The 22,859-nt window shown below is 46.8% G+C and overlaps 1 protein-coding gene across 14 annotated transcripts in view; it reads left to right on the top strand.

Moving 5' to 3' along the window:
- RAD54L (RAD54 like) overlaps positions 1-22,859 on the top strand; it is a 28,595-nt gene that overhangs the window by 5,292 nt on the left and 444 nt on the right. For 6 of the 14 annotated variants that reach the window (XM_089300739.1, XM_089300737.1, XM_008265310.5 and 3 more), the window contains 14 exons: positions 3,877-3,937; positions 4,645-4,780; positions 5,209-5,278; positions 5,392-5,680; positions 6,258-6,382; positions 14,223-14,373; positions 15,522-15,648; positions 16,963-17,037; positions 17,179-17,309; positions 17,818-17,928; positions 18,085-18,208; positions 18,535-18,613; positions 18,940-19,119; positions 22,643-22,806. In XM_089300739.1, the coding sequence (XP_089156865.1) occupies positions 3,877-3,937; positions 4,645-4,780; positions 5,209-5,278; positions 5,392-5,680; positions 6,258-6,382; positions 14,223-14,373; positions 15,522-15,648; positions 16,963-17,037; positions 17,179-17,309; positions 17,818-17,928; positions 18,085-18,208; positions 18,535-18,613; positions 18,940-19,119; positions 22,643-22,806 (1,823 nt within the window). Of the gene's footprint in view, positions 1-3,876; positions 3,938-4,644; positions 4,781-5,208; positions 5,279-5,391; positions 5,681-6,257; positions 6,383-14,222; positions 14,374-15,521; positions 15,649-16,962; positions 17,038-17,178; positions 17,310-17,817; positions 17,929-18,009; positions 18,209-18,534; positions 18,614-18,939; positions 19,120-22,642; positions 22,807-22,859 lie in introns of all 14 variants that reach the window. The other 8 variants (XR_016211046.1, XR_016211049.1, XR_016211047.1 and 5 more) reach the window with 6 other exon arrangements.

Here is a 22,859-nt window from a genome sequence, read left to right as displayed (position 1 = left end):
CACCATTCAGGACTAGAACATTGCCATAGCTGTAATCCTCTTCATATCCCTTTAGGTAACCACTGTACTGAATTGTTTTCATCATACTTTGTTTTGTGTGATAATTTTATGATTATTGTATTAATAGTACCACAGAATGTGTTTTGATCTTTAATAAATAGCATTAAAATGGTGTGTAGTTCTAGGACACTTTTCATTCAGGATTCTTTTTTTTTTTTTTTTTAAGATTTATTTTTGGGGCCGGTGCTGTGGTGTAGTGGGCAAAGCCTGCAGTGCTAGGATCCCATATGAGAGCCAGTTTGAGTCCCAGCTGTTGTGCTTCTGACCCAGCTCCCTGCTGCTGCACCTGAGAAAGCAATGGAAGATGGCCCAAGTCCATGGCCCCCTCTCCATGTGGGAGACCCCGATGAAGCTCCTGGCTTTGGTCTGGTCCAGCCATGGCCATTTGTGGACAAGCAGATGGAAGACATTCTCATTCATTCCCTCTCCCCTCCCCTCCTTCCCCCTCCTCCTTTCCCTTTATATAGAAAAAGATTTTATTTGAAAGAATTATAGAGAGAGGGACATCTTCCATTCACTGGTTCACTCTAAATGTCTGCAATGGCCAGGGCTGGGACACCCAAGCCAGGAGCCCAAGGACTTGGATCATCTGCTGCTGGTTTCCCAGGTGCATTAGCAGGAAGCTGGATTGGGAGTGGAGATGTCGACATTGCAGACAGCTGCTTAACCTATTGAACCACCACACTGGCTTCTTAGGAAAGAGAAGGAGAGACAGCTCTTTCATTTGCTGGTTCACTCCCCAAATGGCTGCAATGACCTGGGCTGGAAGGCCAAAGCCAGAAGCCTAGAACTCCACCTGGATCTGGGTCTCCCATGTGGGTGGCAAGGGCCAAGTACTTAGGTCATCTTCTGCTGCTTTCCTAGTGGCATTAGGAAGGAGATGGATTGGAACTGGCACTGATCTGGGTACCTGCTTCACAGGTGGCAACCTAACCCTCTGTGTCACAACTCCACCCCCCCCCCCCCAATAATAGGTTTCTTTTTAAAGATTTATTTATTTGAAAGGCAGAGTTAGAGGGAGAGACAGAGATTTTTATCTGCTGGATCACTCCCCAAGTGGCTGCAATGGCTGGGGGCTGAATCATGCCCAAGCCAGGAGCTTCATCTGGGTCTCCCATGTGGGTAGCAGGGGCCCAGGTATTTGGACCATCATCTGATGCTTTCTCAGGTGTGTTAGCAGGAAACTGGATTGGAAGTGGTGCAGCCAGGATTTGAACTGGCCCTCATATGGGATGCCAGCAGTGAAAGAAAGTCCATACAGACAAATCCAGCTTGGGTTATTTTTTTTATATACTCATGCAGTCATAGAATATACCTTAGTTTATGGAGTAAGAGGCTCAAAAGGCAAAAATGTCTGTATCACAAGAGTCATAATGCAGCCTTGGAAATGAGCTTAGAGTGCCTATAAGAGAGGACTAGAGGTAATTACAAATGTGGGTATGACGTATAGAAGTGAGGAATGAACCAGAAATAGATTTGGAGGTTATTAGCATAGAGATATTTTACATCTTGGAAGTACATTGGGATATTGGAGTGAATGTGCAGTCTGAAGAGCTAGGGAAAAACCCTGAGCCCTGGGACTGGCATTGTGGCACAGTGAGTTAGGCCACCAATTTTAACTCCAGCATCCCAAGTCAGAGTGCTGGTTCAAGTTCTGGCTTCTCTGCTTCTGATCCAGCTTCCTGCTGATATGCCTGGGAAGATAGCAGATGATGCCCCACAGTACTTAGGACCCTTCCCACCCACATAGGAGATCAAATGGAGTGCTTGGTTTTTGGCTTCAGCCTGGCCCAGATCTGGCTATTGTAGCCATTTGGGAAGTGAACCGGTGGATGAAAGATTTCTCCCCCTATCATCACTTTCTCCCTATTACTCTTTCAGATGAATAAATATTTTATTCAAATGCAAAAAATGTGCAAATAAAGAATTTGGTTAGGCCTTTTTCCAGCCTTAACCTTGTTGTGTTGTTGAGTGTGATAATGAAATTTATTTCTCTATATTTTTCTATCTTCCAATAGGTCACAAAAATATTCATTATATTTGTCCTATTTAAAGTACATTGAGGGGCTGGTGTTGTGTAATGGGTAAAGCTGCTGCCTGTGATGCCAGTATCCCATATATTTACCTGTCTGTGTTCTGGCTGCTCCATTTCCAATCCAGCTTGTTGCAAATGGCCTGGGAAAAACAGAGGAGGATGGCCTAAGTGTTTGGGCCCCTGATGATTATGCGGGAGATCTGAATGAAGCTCCTGGCTTTGGCCTGGCCTAGCCCTGGCCGTCGTAGCCTTCTGGAGAGTGAACTTGCAGATGGAAGATCTCTCTGTCTTGTCTCTTTCTCTTTCTAACCATGACTTTCTTTTTCTTTTTCTTTTTCTTTTTCTCTTCTCTTCTCTTCTCTTCTCTTCTCTTCTCTTCTCTTCTCTTCTCTTCTCTTCTCTTCTCTTCTCTTCTCTTCTCTTCTCTTCTCTCCTTCCTTCCTTCCTTCCTTCCTTCCTTCCTTCCTTCCTTCCTTCCTTCTTTCTTTCTTTCTTTCTTTCTTTCTTTCTTTCTTTCTTTTCTTTTCTTTTCTTTTCTTTTCTTTTCTTTTCTTTTCTTTTCTTTGATTTATTTATTTATTTGTTTATTTGTTTATTTGAAAGACAGAGGCACAGAGAGAGAGAGAGATCTCCCATCTGCCGCTTTACTCCTCAAATAGCTGCAACAGCCGGAGCTGGGCCAATCTGAAGCCAGGAGCCCAGGAGCTTCCTCCAGGTCTCCCACACAGGTACAGGAGCCCAAGGACTTGAGTCATCATTTACTGCTCTCCCAGGCCATAGCAGAGAGATGCATTGGAAGTGGAGCACCGAGACTTGAACTGGCACCCATATGGGATGCTGGCACTGCAGGTAGCAGCTTTACCTGCTACACCACAGTACCAGCCTCCCAACCATGACTTTCAAATAAATAAATCTTTAAAAAAGAAAAATAAAGTACATTCCATTTGTAGAAATTTATGATGATCTGTGTGTATGAAGAAATGGATCAGAATACAAAGGTAGGGGCCAGCGCTGTGGCACAGCAGGTTAAAACCCAGGCCTGCAGCGCTGGTGTCTCATGCAGGTACTAGTTTAAGTCCTGGCTGCTCCACTTCTGATCCAGCTCCCTGCTAATGTGCCTGGGAAAGCAGTAGAGGATGGTCCAAGTGCTTGGGCCCCTGCACCCTCTTGGGAAACCCAGAAGAAACTCCTGGCTTCGGATTGGCTCAGCTATGGCTGTTGTAGCCATTTGGGGAGTGAACTGGCGATAGAAGACCTCTCTCTCTAACTCTGTCTTTCAAATAAATAAAGTAAATCTTTAAAAAATGTACAAAGGTAAAAACTTAGGCAAGACAGACTTGCTTTTGTTCCTATTTTTTTTTTTTAAGATTTATTTTATTTATTTTGAAAGAGTACAGAGAGAGGTAGAGACAGAGAGAGAGAGGTCTTCCATCAGCTCTGCTGTTTTCTTCTAATGTATCCCCATTAAAACTACCTTTAGGTGGCCAGTGCTGTGGCATACTGGAGTTGCATAAGTTTGTGATGATTGCTTCTTAAGGTGCTATGCCTTAGGGAAGAGCTGGGTGACCTCGCTGGCATGAGCTTTCGTGAACATGTGGATTCTGAGCCTCGTGGTGGACTGAGGCTGGGTGCTTTTGCTGTTCTTGCGTATTTGCAGAACCTTACTTAAAGCCTCAACAATGGAAGCTATCAGACAAAATTTAATGTGGACCATATCGTAACAGTCTTGTCCCATAACATCTCCAATTAGTCCTGAATCTCTGTTTCTCCTTTCTTTTTAGGAAGCATTTATTCGAAGCATTTTGTCAAAGCCTTTCAAAATCCCCATTCCAAATTATCAAGGTAAAATGGGAAGCTTTTCAGTTTTTTTTTTTTTTTTTTAATATGGTGTGTGAATGTGCCTGAATGATTAAAAACATCTGCTTTTACACAAGCTTAGTGGGAATTAAAGATGCTGGTCTGGCAGTGGCCATGTGTTTGCCTGTCCTGAGGCCTGTGTGAAAGCTGTGTTAGCACTGGCAAGGGTAGCTGGGACTAATTTCCTTCATCTTGGTGAGGTTGTGTCGCTCTCAGAAAGCTGCTGCAGGGCCAGGGTGGCTGATGGACCTGGGCTTCCTTCAGGCCAAGTTCCTTCAGGACTGTCTGCTTGCTGTGGGGGCAGCCTGGATTCTGTAAAGTGTTCCATGTCCTGTGCATGGTGCAGACAGCCTTGTGCTAAAACTAGGCCTGGAGGATGGAGCCAGCTTTCAAGAGCTCTCAGACTTGAAAGGTCCCCTTGGAAATTCAGACTTTCCCAGAGTGGACGTGAGAAGAACCAGACCTGGCCCTCCAGGGATTTGCAATTGAATGCAGAATTAAAATAGGAAAAGCATTGATCTGAGGCGGATGGAATATTGGTTAGGTAGAGGTGCCTAAACTGGGGTTGGAGGAGTTCTGGGAGAGACAGGGTTGGGGGGAGTTCAGGGAAGTTTCTGTGAAGCACAAGCATTCGGGCAGCCTGCTGGAGCTCTTGAACACAAAAACCCAGCTGACTGGTGCTTGGTTTCTAGGTCCTCTAGGTTCTCGGGCTTTGGGCCTGAAAAGGGCTGGAATCCGCCGGGCCCTCCACGACCCTCTGGAAGAAGGTGCCTTAGTTCTGTATGAGCCTCCCCTGCTGAGTGCCCATGACCAGCTGAAGCTAGACAAGTATGTGCATGCGTATTTCTTGAATAGTTCTGGTCCTCTGCAAACACACGCCTCTGGGAGGGTGGAGGGTGATTTCGTGTGATTCCTCTTTATGTTTTCAGGGGCTGTCCAGACGACTGCACCATTGTAGGTGGTTGGGGAATGGGAGTGTCGAGGAAGAATATGTGTTCCTGCCTGCTTAATGGGGTTTCCTCAACTGCCATGCTCACTCAGGGAGGGGTGATTAGTACTGAGGCCATGACACGGGCAGCCCATCTCTCTACTCTCTTGCTAACTCCCCGGGCAAGAACTGGCTGTGGTTTGGTTATCAGGCTGAGAACAGGTCCTCTCAGGTAGCCGATTCTGTTGCGCCTGGATTGTCAGGACAGTTTGCTGAGGGCGTGTCATTGCCTGCATCTGAATGTGTTTTCTTTGCTGTGTTTTCTCAGGGAAAAACTCCCTGTCCATGTGGTTGTGGATCCTGTCCTCAGTAAGGTTTTGCGGCCTCATCAGAGAGAGGTAAAGAGGATGAGGGGAATGAGGTTGCGGGCTAGAGGCTGAGCCTGGAGACTGCTGTTCTTGGGCAGTGGCAGTGTAGGTGCCAAAGTGGACTGACTGCTGTTGTTCCCCAGGGAGTGAAGTTCCTGTGGGAGTGTGTCACCAGTCGGCGCATCCCGGGCAGCCATGGCTGCATCATGGCTGACGAGATGGGGCTAGGAAAGACGCTACAATGCATTACATTGATGTGGACGCTTCTGCGCCAGAGTCCAGATTGCAAGCCAGAAATTGACAAGGCGGTGGTGGTGTCGCCCTCTAGCCTGGTGAAGAACTGGTACAATGAAGTTGGGAAATGGCTTGGAGGTAGGATCCAGCCTCTGGCCATCGACGGAGGATCTAAGGATGAGATAGACCAAAAGCTGGGTATGGAGCCTTGACAGAGATGACTGCTCTTCTGCCCGGGCTGCTGCTTGCTTGCTTCTTGTGTAGATGCTCACATGGGCTGAGGTTGAGGGCACTGCAGGGATGGAAGAGAATTCCCACAGAAAATAGCTGAAATGGTCACTTACTTCCAGCCCAAACTAATGAACTGTCCGACTGTTTTCTTTAAGATGTTCTGATTTGGGGTTGGCTCTGTGCTGTAGTGGGTAAAGCTGCCACCTGCAGTGCCGGCATACCATATGGGCGCTTGTTCGAGTCCCAGCTGATCCACTTCTGATCCAGCTCTCTGCTATGACCTGGGAAAGCAGTGAAAGATAGCCCAAGTTCTTGAGCCCCTGCACATGCATGAGAGACCTAGAAGAAGCTCCAAGCTCTGATTGACTTCTGATTGGCCTGGTCCCAGCCATTGTGGCCATTTGGGAAGTGAACCAGCAGATGGAAGATACCTCTCTCTCTCTCTCTGCCTCTAACTCTGCCTCTCTGTAACTCTGCCTTTCAAATAAATTAATTAATTAAAAAAAAGTTCTGACTTGCTCTCCTTACAACTTTTCTGTTGTAGAAGGGTTCATGAACCAGCGTGGAGCCCGGGTGCCATCTCCCATTCTCATCATTTCCTATGAAACCTTCCGCCTTCATGTTGGAGTCCTCCAGAAAGGAAGTGTTGGACTAGTCATCTGTGACGAGGTACTTGATTGTCAACAGCCTATGTTACAGAAGAGAATCTGTCCATCTCTCCACTGAGCACCACACCCAAGGCCTGGTCAGAGGATGCTGCCTTGGAAGGGACGAGTGGCAGGGAGAGCCTGTGAAACCAGGCTGAAACACCGTGAAATGCTGAAAGGAGGATTAAACGGTGTTTCAGACTCTTGAGGAGACTGAGGTGCTGGGGCTGATATTATTGTCACCTCCAGATAGCATTCCTAGATGAAGGAAGGACCTCGAAAGATAATTGGGATTTGGATGGGTGGAGTGACATGCTCCAGTTTAGGGGTAAACGATTTTAGAGTCAGAATCTTTTATTCAGATCATGCCTGTGTATTCACCAGTAGTTGACCTTGGACAAGTTACTTAACCACCTGAGCCTGTGGTTCTGCATCTGAAAAATGTGGTGATAATATCTGTCTCACATGATTATTTTAGAGATGAAATGCAGTGATGGGAAAAGCTCTTATCACAGAGCCTGCTGCCATAAGACCTTGATAAATGCAGCTCTACTTTTTAATTAAATTTTTTTAAGATGCTTTTATTTATTTTATTTTAAAGTTTTATTTATTTGAAAGGTAGGGGAATGGGGCTGGTGTTGTGGCATAGCAGGTTTAGCTGCTGCCTGCAATGCTGGCATCCCAGATGGGCACTGGTTCAAGTCAGCTGCTCCACTTCAAACCAGCTTCCTGATAAAGTGTCTCGGAAAATAGTGGATGATGGCCCAAGTCCTTGGGCCTCTGCATCCATGTGGAAGACCCAGAAGAAGCTCCTGGCTTCAGCCTGGCCCAGCCCTGGCTGTTGTAGCCATTTGGGTATGAACAGCAGATGGAAGATTCTCTCTCTCTCTTTCTCTTTCTTTCTGTCTCAGTCTTTCAAATAAATAATTCTAGAAAAGTAGGGAAACAGAGATAGATATAGAGACAGAGGTATCTTCTGCTCCTGATTGACTGTCCAAATGCCTGCAACAGCAGGGCTGGGTGAAGCCAAAGCCAGAAGCTTAGAAATCAGTCTGGGTCTCCAGCCTGGGTGGCAGAGACCCAAGTAGTTGAGCCTTCATCTGCTGCTTCACAGGTCTGCAGTAGCAGGAAGCTGGATTTGAAATTGAGTAAGAACTTGAACCCAGGCACTTTGATGTGATATGTGGGTGTACCAACTGTTGTTTTAACCACTGTGCCACAGTGCTCACCCATTCATTTTTATTTGGAAGTCAGAGACAGGAGATCTTAAATCCACTGTTTCATTCCACATATGCCCATGAAGCCAGGAGCCTGGAACTCAGTCTAGTCTCCCACTTGGGTGGCAGGGACCCAAGTTCTTAGGTTTTCATCCTAGGCACTCTGATATGGGGTATGTGTGTTCCAAGTGGCATCTTATCCCAGTGTACCAAACACACCTGTCCCTCCAGCTCTGGTTTTTATTCTGGGCTGATGTGGACAGAAGCACAGGGATAAGAAAGTCCCCTGTGAATGGGCCAACCACCCACCTTATAGTAATTTGTTCTGAGACTAAGAATATCTGGCAGTAATTATGCCTGACCTTCTCCAGTTTGCACAAATGGTGGTAGAGATGTTAGTATGTGGAGAGTAGTGAAGGTGGCTGGGAACTTCTGACTGTAGAAAAATTTTTCAGATGCCTGTGGGGTTGGCAACCCTGAGGCTGCTGCCATTATTTGCACATCTTGGGGAAGGTTAAGGTCACTTTGCTGTAGTAGAGAGGAAGCTGAAGTCCTTGACCCCTTCTGTCAGCTGCTTGGTATGCTTTGGGGACAGTGGATTAGATCAGTATCTGTGGAAGTTCAGAAAGGGGACAGAGAAAGCTTACTTTGGGGGAGATTTTTTTTTTAAAGATTGATTGATTTGGGACGGTGCCATGGCTCAATAGGCTAATCCTCTGCCTGTGGCGCCGGTACCCTGGGTTCTAGTCCTGGTTGGGGCACTGGATTCTGTCCCTGTTGCTCCTCTTCCAGTCCAGCTCTCTACTGTGGCCCGGGAGTGCAGTGGAGGATGGCCCAAGTGCTTGGGCGCCTGCACCCGCATGGGAGACAAGGAGAAGCACCTGGCTCCTGGCTTCAGATCAGCACAGTGCGCCGGCTGCAGCATACCTGCTGCAGCGGCCATTGGGGGGGTGAACCAATGGAAAAAGGAATACCTTTCTCTCTGTCTCCCTCTCTCTCTCTCTCACTGTACACTCTGCTTGTCAAAAAAAAAAAAAAAATATATATATATAGATAGATAGATAGATAGAGATTTATTGATTTAAAAGGCAGAATGACAAGCAGAGACAGAGATCTTCCATCTGCTGGCTTATTCCCCAAATGGCTGCAACAGCTGGGGCTGGGCTAGGTTGAAGTCAGGAGCTAGGAACTATATCCAGGTCTCCCATGTGGGTGGCAGGGGCCCAAGCACTTGAGCCATCATCTGGTGCCTCTCAGATGCATTAGCAGGAAGCTGGATTGGAAGCATAGTAGCTAGGGCTTGAACTACTACTCTGATATGGGATCCGGGCATCCAGAGCAGCAGCTTAACCCACTTTGCCACAGTGCCCCGGGTAGTATGTTCGCTAGTTGTGAGCTGTTTCCTGTTTCTTTCTTTCTTTTTTTTTTTTTTTTTTTTTGACAGAGTGGACAGAGAGAGAGAGACAGAGAGAAAGGTCTTAGCCTATTGAGCCACGGCACCGGCCTCGTTTTTGTTCTTGTGAAACGTCAGCCATTGTCTGGCATGTCTGTAGACTCCTGGTACTCTGATGGGCTGTTCCTGTCCATAGGAATAAGGCATTTAGCAGGTTGAGGTGTGCTCTGTGCTGGGGCCCTGGCATCTGCTTCATCACCATGGAGGGATACTGTGCCAGAAACCTGGTCCAGAGACCAGAGAATTATGGGAGATGAAGGCAGACTGTAGCTTTTGAACCCTTGAGCATCCATGTTTCTTCCTTCTCATTCTGTCTAGTCTATGAGCTGAATCTGCCGCACACAAGGAACCAGGGCACGCTGCACCCCCTGGCCCTCCCTTCTCATTGACCTTTTGTCAGGTGCTATCTAGGCTTTCCTGTTCCCCACATCCACAGCAGTGACCTCTCAGCTGAAGCCTTTCTCTGGAACACTGGGTTTTTCGTAAAAACTCTTTACTAGTAAAGTCTGATCTCCAGTCGGAAGGCATGGGATCAGCCTTGGCTTTGCTACTTACAGGCATGACTTTCAGCAGATGAGTCTGTTCTGACTCAGTTTCTTTGCCTCTAGAGTGGATGGCATAAGGACTACTTGAAAGGGACACAGCCTGGATCAAGGAGAGGATGTGTGGAAGTATTTTGTGGCAAGTGTCTGAATGGGGAGATTGGCCTCCTCATCTCGGTGAGAGATGAGGAACCCGAGGCTCCAGAAAGGGCAGTGACTTGCGCACCATTGACCCCAAGAGTACAGAGTGAGCTGGAACTTGGACTCAGATCTTAGATTTAAAGCTGTGGCTCTCTTTCCTGTCCCTTACTGCATGGGATGCAGTCTAGAACATGGTATAACATGAAGCTTGGGGGCTGACCTTGTGGCACAGTCGGTTAAGCCATTGCCTGCAACACGGGCAACCTATATGGATACCGGTTCAAATCCTGGCTGCTCCACTTTTTTTAAAAAAGAATAATCAGAACTGTCAGAAATTCAGCAACTTATAAATAGCAGTTATTATTAAAACATTTCATCTGACTACATATTTGATTTTCTGAGATGACAGAGTTTGGACAATAGTGGCAAAGGCTGAGTCTGGAATCTTTGTGCCTGCTCCCGTAGGGAGCTGGTTTTTGTTTTCTTTCTGCAGAGACGCACGAGGGTGGTTTGGCAGTTCGTTCGTTCACTGAGTCATTGGTTAAGTGTCTGTGTGGTGTCAGGCACTGGGGTTCCATGATGCCTTCCCTCAGGGAATGTCAGTTTAGTAGGTAATTTCCTCAAAAGTTTCCGTCTTCAGCTCAGAATTTCACTCTTCTATTATAAGGCTTGTCCTGGATACCTCTAGTGATTTTTTTTTTAATAATTATAGAGTAATATGCAAATAGACAAAGAGAGCATTTGCCTTTCATTTGTTAGTTTATTCTCTAAATACCTGCAATAGCCCCCAGCTGGGGCTGAAGCGTGGATCCAGGAACTCAGTCTAGGTTTCTTACGTGGGTGGCAGGTACTTTTCTACTTGAGTCATCATTACTGCCTCTTAGGGTTTCTGGTAGCATGAAGCTGGAATCAGGAGCAGAACTGGGGGACCAGTGTAGCAGGTAAAGCCACCATTTGGGCACTGGTTCCTGTCCTGACTGCTGTATTTCTTATCTAGCTCCTTGCTAATGGCCTGGGAAAAGCAGCAGAGGGTGGCCCGAGTGTTTGGGCCCCTGCCATCCATGTGAGAGTCCTGGAAGAACTTGCTCCTGGCTTTGGCCTGGCTCAGCCCTGACCATTACAACCATCTGGGGAGTGAACCAGTGGTTGGAAGATAGATCGATCTCTCTCTCTCTTTCCCTCCCCCCCCGCCCCCCGCTTCTCTGTAACTCTGACTTTGAAATAAATAAATCTTAAAAAAAAGACCCAAGCTAGATATTGAACCCAGATGCAATATGGGATGTGGATGTCTCAATTGGTGTCTTAATCACTAGGCTAAATGCCTGCCCCTTCAGTAATTTTTTGTCCAGTGTAGTGAAACTATGAAGGTGAATCTGACAGTCTTGCTTTAAGAAGTTCATACCTCTTTGAGAAGATAAAATACAGTGGAATGTGATTAGCACACTAGCATTTTTGAAGGTACTTGAAAAAGTTTGTGGCAAATGGAATTAAAAGATAATTTTATTTTGGTATAGAAAAAGGTTTTAAATTTTTTTAAAGATTGATTTATTTGAAAGAGTTGCAGAGAGAGGGAGAGACAGAGAAAGAGATCTTCCATCTGCTGGTTCACTGCTCAGATGGTTGCAGTAGCCCATACTGGTCTAGGCTAGAGCCGGGAGCTTCATCTGGGTCTCCCATATGGGTGGCAGCAACTCAGACACTTGGACCATTTTCTGCTGCTTTTCCCAGGCAATTAGCAGAGAGCTGGATTGGAAGTGGAGCAGCTGGGACTCAACCAGTGGCTATATGGGATGCCAGTGTCTCAGGTAGCAGCTTAACCCTCTGAGCTACAGGCTGGCCCCAATTTTTTTTTAAGTTATTTTATTTATTTATTTATTTGAGAGGTAGAGTTATAGACAGAGAGGGAGAGACAGAGAGAAAAGTCTTCCTTCCACTAGTTCTCTCCCCGAGATGGCCACAATGACCAGAGCTGAGCCAAGGAGCCAGGTGCTTCTTCCTGGTTCTTCCACATGGCTGCAGGGGCCCACGCACTTGGGCCATCTTCCACTGCTTTCCCAGGCCATAAGCAGAGAGCTGGAATGGAAGAGGAGCTGCTGGAACATGAACCTGAGCCCAGATGGGATGTTGGCGCTGCAGGCGGAGGCTTAACCTGCTATGCCCCAGCACCAGCGGCCCCAATGTTTTGAAATCTGTGTATGGGGAAGCTTCAAAAAGTTCATGAGTATCTGTATCAAGTGAAAACTATTCATGGATTTCAAATTATTTGTACCAAAATAAACTTACTTTTCATTCTATTTTCCATGAACTTCTTTAGGTACCCTCATACAGCAGTGAATGAATGGCATAGTAGTGTAGTGCCCAGACTTTCGAAGTCAGGCAGCCCTGAGTTCCAACCTCGGCTATGCTATTGTCCACCAGCCTGATTTTGGAAAGTGCTTCTCTCTCTGAATCTGTTTCTTCCTTTCTGAAATGGGCATTGTAATTTCTACTTGTGGATTACACAAGACAGTGTAGGTAAATTGCTTGGTAGAGTGTGTGGCACATCAAAGTGTTTACTAAATGGTGGCAGCCATTGTGTCCATAGTGCCATAGAGGTAAAAGGGTGAGAGAGACCAATAGCTTAAGAGTCACTGAGGAAGGCTTTGCAGAAGAGGTGACATTAGAGGAATTTGCCTGTGGAAGAGGCTATAGGCAGAGGAGTGGTATGGCCAGGGAGACATAAGGAGTGGTGAGGTGCAGCTCAACTCACAATAGCTAAGATACGGAATCAACCCAAATGCCTGTCAACTGAAAACTGGATAAAGTGTGGGATATGTACACCATGGAATACCACAAGTGGTTAAAAAAAAAAAATCTGTCATTTGTAACACCATGGATGCAACTAGAAAACATTATACTTAGTGAAATAAGCCAGTCTCAAAAGGATAAATACCATAAGTTCTCCCTGATCTATGTTAACTAATAGAGCACCTAAAAGGTAATCTATAGGGGCCATTGCTGTGGTGTAGCAGGTCAAGCCGCCGCCTGTAGTGCCAGCATCCCATATGGGCGCTGTTTCGAGTCCTGGCTGCTCCACTTCCAATCCAGCTCTTTGCTATGGCCTGAGAGAGCAATAGAAGATGGCCCAAGTCCTTGGACCCCTGCACCTTAACAGGAAACCCAGAAGAACCTCCTGGCTCCTGGCTTCAGATTGGCACAGCTCTGGTCATTGTAGCCATCTAGGGGGTAAACCAGCGGATGGAAGACCTCACTCTCTCTGCCTCCCCTTCTCTCTCTGTGTGTAATTCTGACTTTTAAATAAAGAAAGAAATTTTTTACAAAAAAGTAATATATAGAAGTTAAATTGATACTTTGAGATGCAATGACTTTGAACAGGCTTTGTCTTGACTGTTGAGGAACAGGTTTGTTTTTTTTTTTCCATACTATTTGTTGAACTCTTTACCTACTATAGGGCTAATCTTATGTGTATAAAGTTAATTGAAATAGATCTTAATAAAAAATAAGAATGGGAATAGGAGAGGGGGGAAGAAGGAGGGTGGGAGTGTGAGTAGGGTGGGAAGAATCACTGTGTTCCTAAAGTTGTTTATATGAAATATATGAAGCTTGTATACCTAAAATAAAAGGTTTCTGGGTAAAAAAACTAAAGTGAGGAGGTGAGACAACTTCCAGGACTAGGACGAAAGTATCAGGAAAGTTAGCTGGGACCTCATTGAGAAGGGCTTTGAGTGTAAGCTAATGAGCTTACTGAGCTTGGCCTCAATCCTGTAGATGGGAAGTCAGTGGAGATGCTGACCAGAGGGAGGGAGGCGATCTGTTTGTTCATTCTTTCGGTGGTGCTTGGGTCTTGTGTGCCTTCCTTGCTGTGGGGCTGAGCTGGGGGCTAAGTGTGGAAAAGGTGTAGGTGTGATTTTGCCTTTACAGTTCTTGGGGAAAGAGTGAAGATGGTAGGGTCTTTTTACCACTTTCTTGCAGAAGGCTTGAAGTTACACAGATGTATGGGAACATGGGGAAAAGAGAGAATAGCAATTGAGAAGTGAAGGGTGGCCAAAGGGAAGCTGTTTAGATTTGCTGGCTGTGTGGATTCTGGTGGTAGGAGGAGCCTGGACCAATTCCTTTTACCATTGATAGACCAGACAAGGAGACATCTGGCTCAGAATTTGAGCTGGTAAGGAGGGAGGGCTCCTGAAAGCATGGGTCTGTAGCTTGGTGACATGATCTTTGAAGAGAATGAGTGATCTGCCAAGGCTGTGAAAGTTGGGGCAGGTAAAGGGCTGAGGGAATAGAGGGAGTTCTTGATTTACAGAGGTAAGTGCTGGGCTGGAGACAGATCTGTCTCTTCCGCTGAATATTTCTTTCCAAGCAGGCAAGTGGACTCTCATACTGCCTCCTGCTGAGTTCCCAAGGCCCGAGGACCTATGTTTGTGACTCAGGTTTTCCTGTCTACACCAGAATTTGCTGTTATGTAGGGACGCTGTAGCCTGTGCTGAATGAGAATTAATTCTCTTGCAGGGACATAGACTCAAGAATTCCGAGAATCAGACTTATCAGGCCTTGGACAGCTTGAATACCAGGCGGCGGGTACTCATTTCTGGGACCCCCATCCAGAACGATCTGCTTGAGTATTTCAGCTTGGTACATTTTGTTAACTCGGGCATCCTAGGTAAGATTCTAGCCTTGTCTGCAGGTTGGAGAGGAGCCTTGCCTTGTGTTAGGAGTGTAATTCCAGCTTAAGAGACAGTGCCAGTTGTGTGGAGGCCACTCTTGTTGGAAGTCTTCCTTGTCAGGGAGTAGCAGACCCACTGGGGAGGCTTTGACTCTGCTGAGCAACTCAGCAAGGCCCACTTTGACTACTTTTTTCCACTGTAGGGTCCAGGGGCCTATATAGGACATGGTGTCAATATGAGATCGCGGTGGAAATATACCTCTGCACAGTTTTTCTCCTCACATCCTAGCTCCTTTATAAGAGCTTTGCCTTCAGATCAGACTTGTGCAGTAGTTGATTTTTTAAATCATTTTCAAGTTAGTAGTAGTAAGTATAGTCATATTGTTGTGTAACCATTAGTGTTAGCAGTCTTCCAGGCATATTAGTAGGGAGCTGGATCTGAAGTGAAGCACCTAGGACTTGAACCGGCATCCACCGGTGGTTCACTCCCCAAATGGTCGCAACAGCTGTGGCTGGACCATACTGAAGCCAATAGCCAGGAACTCAATGTGGGCCTCCCATGTTGGTGGCAGGATCCCATCTTCTGCTGCTTTCCCAGGCACATTAGCAGGGAGCTTGATTGGTAGCAGAACAGCCAGGACTCAAAACAGGACTCAAAACAGCACTCATGAGATGCCAGTGTTGCAGGTGGTAGCTGGCGCGTTGCACCAGTCCAAAGCCAAGAGCCAGGTGCTTCCTCCTGGTCTCCCATGCAGGTGCAGGGCCCAAGCACTTGGGCCATCCTCCACTGCACTCCTGGGCCACAGCAGAGAGCTGGACTGGAAGAGGAGCAACCGGGACAGAATCTGGCGCCCCAACCGGGACTAGAACCTGGGGTGCCGGTGCCGCAGGCGGAGGATTAGCCAAGTGAGCTGCGGCGCCAGCCTGTATATGTAGATTTTAATCTACCCTCCCACTATTTGGTTTTATCAGCCATTACTGCTTTGTTATCTTTCTGATCCATTACTTAAAAAGTTGCTTATATTTTGTTCTGCTTTGTTTTTGGCAGCAAGGTTAGGCTGTGACAAGGTAGTCTGCCGTTAACTAGCACTGAGGAAATCATTCCTTTCCCGTATTCTTTAGTTTGTCCCCTCTATCCTGTGCAGGGACTGCCCAGGAATTCAAGAAGCATTTTGAACTGCCAATTTTGAAGAGTCGAGATGCAGCTGCCAGCGAGGCAGACAGGCAGCTAGGAGAAGAGCGACTGCGGGAGCTCACTGGTGTTGTGAATAGGTAATGACCCCAAGTGAAGTCATCACAGTTGCCTTCCAAGCCATCTGAGGCCAATCCGTTGGGGGTTAGGCTGTCTGGAGCCCTTACGGGCTGGGATTCTAGGTAGCAAGTAGGATCTATTCCCTGGCTGTGGCCACTGAATAAATGGAGTCTTGGGGGCCAGGTCGCTGATTTCTTTCTGGGCCTGGGCCCTGTGCTTTGGTTTTGGTCTGCTTCCTGCTGAGGGAGCTCTTCTCTGATGCTTCTAGGCTTACATTGTCCTCTGGAGCGTTACTAGACTTCACGAGCTTCCTGTCTGTCGGTCTCAAGCCTAAAGTGCCAGGCTTCCCTTCCCAGGCCCAGTAGAAATTCTGTGATGGGGATGGGTGTGGCTCCCAGGCTAAGAGGGCTTATTTTTCCATCAGATCACATAACCCAGGGAGCAGGTACATTCTGGAGTTTTTTGTGATAGACATGTACACTTGAGGTGTTATGCCCTAAAGAGTCTTCTTGCCCTTCCCAACTGCCTGGCTACTTCTTACCAATCTTAAATTTAAAAAAAAAATATTTATTTATTTTTATTTGAGAGACAGAGATTCTCTATTTACTGGTTCATTCCTTAAATGTCCACTAAGCCAGAAGTGGGCCCAGACAAAGCCAGTAGCTAAGGACTCTAAATGAGTTTTCCACTTGAGTAGTTTAAAGGGTCCAGATACTTAAGCCATCATCTGTTGCACTCCCCTCTCCCCCATGAGCAGTAGCAGGAAGCTGGAAGGGGAGCTGGGATTTGACCCATGTGCTTGGAGAGGGGCTGTGGATCTCCCAAGTGGCAGCAACTTAACTGCTGTACCAGAGGCCAGCCTTCTCTAGCAATTTTAGATGTTAGAAAAGAGAGTTAGTGTGTTCTTAGGAGCTCCTTCTTAGGTGCCTGATCTCTATCCTTTCTTACATTCCTCGTCTGCCCAGGAGTTATGGGCTTCATTTTGTTGAGCCTAGGGCCATGTGGCAGCAGGTATTTGGACAAATGCAAGAAGAAACTCCCCTTAAGGACTCAGTGGTTTGCTGCTTGCTTTCCTTGACACAACTCTAGGTGCAACAAGAGACTTCAGCCTTCTCTTGGAAGCTGTTGAAGAAGAGAAAGATTTGCCTGAGTAAGCTAGGCTGCTGTGAGGTGTCTGCCATGACAGACCGTGCTGTAGGACTGATGGGTTTCTGACATTTTATACGATGAAAGACAGCCAGTCTTAGTTTTGGTCTTTTGGGTGGTAGCTTTCTTTCTGGTGGTTAGCACAGCAGTTTTACTAGCTCCTTTTCTCTTTATCCTGTTTTCCCTAGGTGTTTGATACGGAGGACATCTGACATCCTTTCTAAATATCTGCCTGTGAAGATTGAGCAGGTGGTTTGTTGTAGGTACTGAACTCAACTGACGGGTGTGGAGTGAAGAGAGGAAAGCTTAGCCCCTGGAATGTGGCTGGGCTCACAGGGTATCCTCAGAGGGCAGAGATATGGTCCAGCTTTTCCCACTGACCCAGGTGCTTTTTTTTTTTTCAGGCTGACACCCCTTCAGACAGAGTTATACAAGAGGTTTCTGAGACAGGCCAAACCAGCAGAAGAGTTGCATGAGGGCAAGATGAGTGTGTCCTCCCTTTCTTCTATCACCTCACTAAAGAAGCTTTGTAATCGTGAGTTGGGCCTGTGCCCCAGTGTCCTCTGTGAGAATGGGCAAGGGAGGATTTGCTCCTGTGGGTAGCCCAGTGACCTTCGTTAATGCTTGTCTATAGAGTCTTCATGGAAGCCATGTGAGATTCCAACCCTCCCAAGGCATGAACCCTGTATTGTGGACTCTGTAAACTAGACTGTTTGCTTTGGAAAATTTGACATAACCTCTGTACAACATATGCTTGTGCTTGGGATACATAGAACTGTATGTGAGAGCGCTTGCACACACATGTCCTCATGTGAAATGTTGCCCTCTCTCAGGTAGCTCCCTTACTGTTGGGAGAACATACTAATGAGTAAACTTGTCCATCCATGGTCCCAAATGGCACTGAGAGCACACTGTTGGAATTTAGGAGGATGAAGACAAAGCGACTTTGGTGCTGAGGAAGGGCTTTTGGGTTACAGAAGGAGTTCTAGTGAGCACTTCAGGGGAAGCTGGGGAGCAAAGTTGCTGCCACTTTGGTTTTTCAGATCCAGCTCTAATCTATGACAAGTGTGTGGAAGAGGAGGATGGCTTTGAGGGTGCCTTGGACATCTTTCCCCCTGGTTATAACTCTAAGGCCATAGAGCCACAGCTTTCAGGTAAGCCGTTTCCCACCAGTATTTGGACTCCTCCAGGAGGAGAAGTGGATGGGCAGTTGTCTAGAGTTAACCTGTCTCAAGGCAGGGTATGAAGAGTAAGATTCCTGGACCACTGGGATGGCTGCTTGAGGAACTGATGGTTCCTGCTCTTCCCAGGCAAGATGCTAGTCCTGGATTACATTCTGGCAGTGACCCGAAGCCGCAGCAGTGACAAAGTCGTGCTGGTGTCCAATTACACCCAGACGTTGGACCTCTTTGAGAAACTCTGTCGAGCTAGAAGGTAGGGAATAACTTATACCAAGATGCTAAAGGGATGTTTTGATTGAAGCGTGTGGACCAAGATGAGGGTACGTGAAGGGTTTCCCTGAAGGTGTCTGTGACCTTAATGCTGTGATGGCCCAAGCTCCATCTCTAAGCATAATATCCCCTGTCCTTCAGGTACTCCCCCAACACATTCCTGTCCTTTAGCTCCCTCTGCCTGTTCTTGTGAGTCTAGGGCCTTGGGCTGTGCATGAGCAGCCTCAGACACAGTGAAGGCATTCAGTACCTGACTCCAAGAGGCCCTGCTTTCTTCTTGGGTCTTGATCTCTGGATCCGTCCCTTCAGGTACTTGTATGTGCGCCTGGATGGCACGATGTCCATTAAGAAGCGGGCCAAGGTTGTGGAACGCTTCAATAGTCCAACGGTAAATGCACAGCCCTTGTCCCATACTACTTACACAGTAACGTCAGAATTAAGGGTTGCTAAGGAAGCTCTAGAGGGCTCTCTGCTTCAGATTCTCCCTGACCTTTTTTTTTTTTTTCCTTTGGTGGGGGTGGTAGAGTTAGGCTATTGGTGTCTGGCCTGGAAACTAACTTAGTGACTTGGGAGATTGGCTGGTGGGCAAACTGGTGGATCTTACTGTTAGTTTGAGGGTATTGAGGTCTGAGAGAGAAGCATTGGCTAAGTTGGGTCAGGATGTCAGTTTAGGCTAAAAGAGATTCCTTTTTCCCCTGTTTTCTCTCTTTCCAGAGCCCTGACTTCGTCTTTATGCTGAGCAGCAAAGCTGGGGGCTGTGGCCTCAATCTCATTGGGGCTAACCGGCTGGTCATGTTTGATCCTGACTGGAACCCAGCCAATGACGAACAAGCCATGGCCCGGGTTTGGCGTGATGGTCAAAAGAAAACCTGCTACATCTACCGTCTGCTGTCCGTAAGGATGGTGGTGGTGGTGGTCAGAGTGGGGGGTGGGGCTGTGGAGCGATGCTCCTCAGTGCCCCTCTTTAGCTGCTTTGCCTCAAGCGCACAGTAGCCCACAGTAGTCCGTCAAGCACTTTCTTCTTCTGTTTTTCCTCTGCTTCTCTGGAAACCTTTTGTACCACGCCCTCTGGAGCTTTATTCAGTGCATCTTTCTCTTGGAGCACCTGCTTTCTTTTCATAGCCAATTTTCTACTGTGTTACCTGCCTTATCGTCTTCTCACCCCCCACACGCCATGGGGCTGAGAAGCGGCACTGGCCAGTCTCCAAGCTCTCAGTGACCACTTTCAGACCTCTGTCCCATAGCTGCCTTTTGCAGCTTGTGATTTCTGACTTGACTACCCACTTTTCCTCCTTGTTGCAGCCCTGTGTTCCTGATTGATCAGTGACTTCGGATGTCAACTCAATTGTCATTCATTTCCCAGATCCACCTCTCATTCTGGCTAACCTTGAAGACTATAGTTTTTCTTCACTCTGGCCTTCATATTTTCTTGACCTTTTCTTTAAGGACAACTCCCTTTTATCTGATTATGCCTAAGGACACAGTGGAGTGTGTTAGTTCTCAGAAATAATAGCTGTCATTCTGCTCTCACTTCCTGTCCTAGTGTTCACATCCATTGTCGCTCCTTTAATCTCATATCTCTAGAGCATCTCCCAGTCCCTTTCCCTCCCCACCCCAATCTGGATTGGCTTGCTTAACTATCCTTATCCTCACTGTGTGTTCTTTCCCAATACCCATGCCACTCTGATCTTTCAACTGTTCTTATCTTTTCCACCAGCTCATTTTGCATTTATAGATTGGTACTACTGCAAAATCATGTTCTCCTTTCTGAGCTGGGCCATATCTCATTTCCATCAATAACCACTTCAAGCTTCACTTCCCTCAGGTTCCCCCAGCCCTGTCTCTCATCCTTTCTGCAGAGATTTTTTTTCTTTTCCTTCTAGACATAATGGTGGCTACTGACAAGAGTTCTCTCACCCTCCTGTCTCGCTCCGTAAAATCACTACTTCATCTCTTTCCTAGGTTCTTCCCAGCTCTTTCCATCCTTTCCCTTTTTTATTTGATCAACTTATCCTTTATTGTTCTGAAGTCTAAACATTCTCAAGTAGCTTTTACCTTGAAAACAAAAACGATTTTTCAACTTTTCGTTCTATTCTAATGACTGCTTTGGGTTACTATCCATTCGTATGCTGTCAGATTTTTCCAAACATAGATTTTCTTCACTTCTGCTTCTCACTCATCAGAGTCCTTTTTACTTTTTCTGTATCTAATATTGTTGACTACTAATCCCCTCTAAAATTTTTTATCTTGTCTTTAGAAACTCCACAGATTCTCTTCGGATTACAGTCATGTTGACAAATATTTAAAGAGGGAAAGGCAGAGAAAGAGATTTTCTATTCAATGGTTCACTCCCCAGGTAGCCACAATGGCCAGTGCTGGGTCAGGCCAAAGCCTGAAACCAGGAACTTCATCTGGGTCTCCCACATGAGTGGCAGAGCCCTAAACACTTGGGCCATCTTTCACTGCTTTTCCCAGACCATTAGTGTGAAGCTGGGTCAGAAGTAGAGCAGCTGGGAAAAAACCAGCACCCATATGGTATGCTGGCACTGCAGGCAGTGGTTCTACCTGCTATGCCACAACGCTGACCCTGGCAAATATTTAAATTTTAATACAGTTCTTTTACTTGAGCTCTAGGTCCATATTCCCATCGTTTCTGTTTCCATTTATATTTTGCCTTGAGCACTTTATAACTAAACTTATTCTCATTCTGAATCCCATCATTTAATGGCTCTGTTATTGACCCAGCCTCAACCTGAGCGTCATCCTACCGGACTATTCTGTTTCCTAAGAGCTAGATTCCTACCCGAGTATCACTGATTGTACCTTTTTGAAATTTTCTTGATCTAACTTTCCTCTCCATTCCTTGCTAAGACTGTACTCAGTCTCACTTGAAGAATATTGTAGCAGCTTGCTGTTTTGTTACCCTTTGTCTTACTCTTACCCATTCTTCACATATGAGGATCTTCATTAAGTTCATGGAAAATGTGCATTATGAAAAAAAAGAGTGTGAATTTCAATGTTTTTTGTACCAAAACTAATTTTTAATTCATTTTCCATGAACTTTTTTTTTTTTTGACAGGCAGAGTAGACAGTGAGAGAGAGAGAGAAAGGTCTTCCTTTACCGTTGGTTTACCCTCCAATGGCTGCCACGGCTGGCGCACCACACTGATCCAATGGCAGGAGCCAGGTACTTATCCTGGTCTCCCATGGGGTACAGGGCCCAAGGACTTGGGCCATCCTCCACTGCACTCCCTGGCCACAGCAGAGAGCTGGCCTGGAAGAGGGGCAACCGGGACAGAATCCGGCGCCCCAACCGGGACTAGAACCCGGTGTGCCGGTGCCGCTAGGTGGAGGATTAGCCTAGTGAGCCGCGGCGCCAGCTTCCCATGAACTTTTAAAAAAAGATTCTTTATTTGAAAGGCAGCATGGGAGGGAAAGCCAGAGTGGGAGTGAGGGGGCAGCTTCCATCTGCTGGTTCACTCCATAAATGCCTGCAGTAGCTCGGAAGCCTGAAACTCCCTATGGGTCCCCAACACGGGTGGTATTTGGCCCATCATCCACTGCTTCTTCACATTAGCAGGAAGCTGGTTTGGAAGCAGAGTAGCTGGCACTCAAAGTGTCTCCTATATGGGATGCAGGCATCCTAAGTTGTGGCTTAACCTGCTGTGCCACAGTGCCTACTCCTGTGTGAACTTTGGGGAAGTACCTTGTACTGCTTCTGGAATGGGCTTTCCAATTTTTTTTTTCTTTTCATCACTTCCAGGACAAGATCAAGCCCTTCGGCCTGGAAGCTGAGATTCTTCAGATGGCCAGTCTTAGCTCTTAGTACATTCTGGTTGCCCTGAACTCCTCACAGTCCTCTAATAGGCCAGGCTTGTTCCTTTGTTCCTATGCTGGGAATGCCTTCCCTTCTCTCTTCCCTTGCAGTCCATTTAGTCATTATTCAAGATTCAACTGATAAAAATCCTTTAGGTTCAAGCTTTTCAGTACTTCTGTCATCCCACTTGTTGGCATCTTGTGCAGATTTCTATGACTACCAGTTTGTATGTCTGTCTTTCCCACTGCACCATGAACTCAAGGACAGGGATCATATTTTATTCTTTGGAATCTAATGTTAGTGCAATGCCTGGCAGAAAAATAGGTTCCCAAGTGATTGTTTCTTGAGTGACTAGGAGTCAGACTTGGTGCAGAAGTCTGAAGCTATCGCAGGCAAACCTCAGTTTACCTGCTGAAGGGATTTAGGCAGGCCCTGAGTTCCTTCATTGGTACAGAAAATAGCCTGGGTGGGCAGATATGCCCAAGTATTACTTCAGGACTCACTTTTCATCCATCGCCCCCTTCTGGGTGGCAACCGTGTGAGACCCTGGCTTTCCCTGCTCCCTCTCCGTGCGGATGACTGAGCCCTCCACCCTCCCAGGCAGGAACCATTGAGGAGAAGATCTTCCAGCGTCAGAGCCACAAGAAGGCACTCAGCAGCTGTGTGGTGGACGAGGAGCAGGATGTCGAGCGGCACTTCTCCCTGGGCGAGTTGAAGGAGCTCTTTACCCTGGAGGAGGCTAGCCTCAGTGACACGCACGACAAGTGGGTGCAGTGCCTCGGCCATCACCTCTCATTCCCTGCACAGCATGCAGATG

The sequence above is a fragment of the Oryctolagus cuniculus genome, chromosome 7 (assembly GCF_051225735.1).
Source record: "Oryctolagus cuniculus isolate XC-2025 breed Fujian yellow rabbit chromosome 7, ASM5122573v1, whole genome shotgun sequence".
NCBI lineage: Eukaryota > Metazoa > Chordata > Mammalia > Lagomorpha > Leporidae > Oryctolagus > Oryctolagus cuniculus.
Note: the sequence above shows the minus strand (reverse complement) of the source record. Positions and strands in the feature narration are given on the sequence as shown.